The 3,770-nt window shown below is 56.3% G+C and overlaps 1 protein-coding gene across 1 annotated transcript; it reads left to right on the forward strand.

Annotated features, from left to right (window-relative positions):
• Positions 1-5: 5 nt before the first annotated feature.
• On the forward strand, positions 6-1,058 carry LOC104155355 (G-protein coupled receptor 183-like; the record flags this gene model as incomplete). The annotated part of the gene is made up of 1 exon (XM_009710033.1): positions 6-1,058. A coding segment is annotated over one exon (1,053 nt), but the record flags the coding sequence as incomplete, so codon positions are not given.
• Positions 1,059-3,770: the final 2,712 nt, after the last annotated feature.

The raw sequence follows: 3,770 nt of genomic DNA on the forward strand, positions 1-3,770 counted from the left end.
CCAGCAACCAGAGCAGCTGCAACGTGCACAACCACCACCTGTCCGCCACAGTCACCTTCTCCCTCTTCTACACCGCCCTGCTGGTGTTCGGCGCCTGTGGGAACATCCTGGCCCTCTGCATCACTTTCCAGCGCAGGAAGAAGAAACTCAACTCCACCGACCTCTACCTGGTGAACCTGGCCCTCTCCGATGCCCTCTTCACCCTGGCACTGCCGGGCAGGATCGCCTACTACATCCTGGAGTTTGACTGGCCCTTTGGGGACTGGTTCTGCCGGGCCACAGCCTTCATTTTCTACATGAACACCTATGTGGGCATTTACTTCATGACCTGCGTAAGTGTGGACCGCTACATCGCCGTGGTGCGCACCAAGCATCCCGGTAGGATCCGGAAGATGAGCCGCGCCAGGGGCGTCTGCGTCCTCATCTGGTCCTTGGTGTTCCTGCAGACTGTGCCGCTGCTCCTGCGGCCCATGACGCGGAGGATGGGGGAGAAGCTGACATGCATGGAGTACTTCAACTTCGAGGAAATTCCCAAGCTGCCCTACCTGCTCCTGGGGGCCTGCGTGCTTGGCTTCTTCCTGCCCGTGGGCATCATCTTGGTGTGCTACGTGAGGATCAACCTCAAGCTCTGCCAGACGGCCAAGGAGAACCCACTGACTGTGAAGAACGGGCACCACCGCCGGGCCTTCACCGTCCTCCTGGTGGTAAGCGGGGCCCCCCGCCGGGCCTTCACCGTCATCCTGGTGGTGCTGCTGGCCGTCCTGCTCTGCTTCAGCCCTTACCATCTCAACATCGTCCAGTTCATGGTCAGGAAGATCCTCTACCAGCCATCTTGCCACGAGCAGCAAGCCTTCAAGATGTCTCTGCAAGTCACTGTGGCGTTCATGAACCTCAACTGCTGCATTGACCCCATCATCTACTTCTTCGCCTTCCGGGGCTACAAGCGGAGGCTTCTTCGCATCTTCAGGAACAGTGGCTCGATGGCCCCCTCCTCCACTGCCAAGACCCCCTCCGAGAGCAACAGCAACAGCCAGCCCCCTGGCTCCGTCTCTGTCTAGCAGCACAACGCCCTCCCTTTCACTCTGGCCTGCAGCTTATGGACCATCCCTGACGGCAGGAGCCGGAGCTGGGCTGCAGAACAGGACCAGCACCTCCAACAGACTTCACCGCTCCCCTGCCTGGAGCCAGGGGCTTTTGCAAAGCCAGCCCAGATGGGAGATGGCCCTGCCTGGCTCCACACACCTGGCTCTGTGCTCAGCACTGCTGGACTCGCTGTCCTGGGACATGGAGAGGCCTGTTTTCATCCCAACCCCAGAAGAGGCATATCGTGCAACTGCTCTGGCTGGCAAACACAAGCCGGGGGTTTCCCAGCACTGCGCTGCGCCATCCTCCCACACCTGTCCCGCATCCCCTGCGGGGCCGGTGGCTGCTGCTAACCACAATGGCTGGCCCCGCCTCTCTGCCCCCTTCCCCTGCCATGGCCCTCGGGCGCCGGGGCCGCACGGGGCAGCCGGCATGGAGCACATGGACTCAGGGCATTTCAGGAAAAGGCTGGGATGTTACTTCCACACAGAAAGTCACCTACAGCTCCTTCCCTGCACTGACAAACAGCAGCTCGTGCACACAGGCACTGCACGGGGCAAGCAGTTAAGTGTGGGGTCCATGGGAGCTGCCAGAAAAGCCCTTCCTCAAGGGAGAGGGGCGAGGATGTGAATTTGCAGAGCTCCTGGGAGTGCTGCTGCCTCCATCTGCCGCTTGGGCAGCTGCTCCTTCCCCAGGGTGCTCTTCCTCGCAGCTGCCGGCGCTGTGGTTGCCCTGGGACCCGCCGCCAGGAAGGGGATACCGGGGCTGGCCTAGCTCACAGCTCGGCTATAAGGCTGCAAACCCACCCTAGGGGCACTTGCCAGGGAAACCTTCCCACCCCTCCTTAACTTGAAGGGAGTGGAGGAAAGGGGACAAGGGGACAAGGACTGAGGGTGGCCTTACGTGACCTTGACTGACCTTTGCTCGAACTCGGCGCCCTGAGGAGTCCGAGAGCCTTGCTGAGGGCAGGTTACATGTGACTATTGCCAAAGCGAGAGGAGGAGCCCCAAGATGTTGGGTTCCTGTCGATGTTTGAGCCTGTGCGACGAGGAGAAAGCCAGCAGGAGCAGGGACCTCCTTGGCTCTTTTCTGAAGTCACTCGACAATGATAAAAAACCCACACGTAGGATTTCACAGTTCCTGGGATGGCTGGTCTTCTGTTTGAGGTTGGAAGGGACAGAGGCATGCACAGAGACATGAAGAGGAAAGAAAAAGTAGCGCAATTTTTGCTGAAAAGTAAATCTGAAGAAGTTTTAATCAATGGACACTTTTGATTAATACAAAACATTCTTCAAGGTAATAACCTTTCTTTATGGCTAGAAAGTTAATAATAGTCATGGGGAGCCCTTTATTGTTTTAAATGCGCATGAATGAGCTTTTGGATGACGATGGTTTTACTTATGGTAACTGTAGCATCCTGAAGGCTGACTAAGAGGGATGCCTAAAATAATTCCGGTGGGAAAGGAACTCCCGTAGGTCCTTTCAGGAGGCTATCTGAGCCCTCCTCAAAGCAGGTCTAACCTCAGTGCTGGCCTGCAGAGAGCCTGCGTCCTAAAAAGCATGTTACAATAGACAAGGAAGAGCTGGTATGCAATAATACAAGGATATCAACGGTCTGAACACCCTAAAGGAGCCTGGCTAGGCTGGTAGTTGCTGTACAGTTATGCTGCTCTATTAACTTGTCAAAGAAGTGTTGGCTGGAAGGGACCTCTCTGCATCACGTCAGCCAACAGCCTACTCAAAGCAGGACCACGGCTGGCACCATGTCAGGCTGGTCATGGCTTCGTCTAGCCAAGGCTTGGAAACTGCAGACAAGGAGAGTCCCCCTGCCGAGATGACAGCTCCCGTGCCGCATCGCCCTCCGGACAAAAACTTTTTCCCCACTGTCCAGTCTGAACCTCCCCGTCCATGGCTGGTGGCTGTCATCCCTAACATCACTGCCTCGTTCTAAGAAGAGCTTGGCTCTCTCATCTTTGTAACTCGAATTCCCATATGGCTGTGGTGCAGGCTGCCAGGAGAACGACGGTACGTAGCTATTCGTCTCAGTGAGCCTCCGCATGAACAGCGGAGCACAGCTGTGTGGTGGTGGCCAACTCTCCTCCTCAAGACCAAGGCACAGGGATGCTTTGCCAGGCTGCAACCTACTCAGGAGTATAAACATAGACTCATTTGCTCCTTCTTGGGCTCTCTTTTTCTCCAAAGTATTTTATTAACAAAAGTATCCCCACCTTTCATCCTCTTGCCACCAGTAAGAGAAGGAAACAGGTGAACAGTTGCGTGTAGTGAGGCAAAATGGCATGGCGCAGGAGGGATCCGGCCTCCCTCCTCCGGGCTGAGGTCAGGCTGGGGCTGTCTGCTTTTGGAAACACGCACCTGGGGACAGGAGGCAGTGAGCTGGAGCCGAGGGGACACCCAAGGGACGGAGAGGGAAGGGGCCTGGGCAGAACTGGTCAGAAGGAGCCTGGGCAAAGGAGAATTGCCTAAGGAATCCCGTACGGCCGAACCAGCTCACCCACCTGGGGGTGTTCCCTGGCTGCTTGAAAACGGAACATTTCACTAAAACTGAAGAGAAATCCTAAAGAGTCTTTTGTCTAGAGGCACAATAACACTTTTTCTACACTTCATTCATCTGCCTGATCCGACCTCCTTTTTAACCAGCAGGCACGCCAGCGGAGCAGCCAACTCCC

The sequence above is a fragment of the Cariama cristata genome, unplaced genomic scaffold (assembly GCF_000690535.1).
Source record: "Cariama cristata isolate BGI_N322 unplaced genomic scaffold, ASM69053v1 scaffold35371, whole genome shotgun sequence".
Lineage (NCBI taxonomy): Eukaryota > Metazoa > Chordata > Aves > Cariamiformes > Cariamidae > Cariama > Cariama cristata.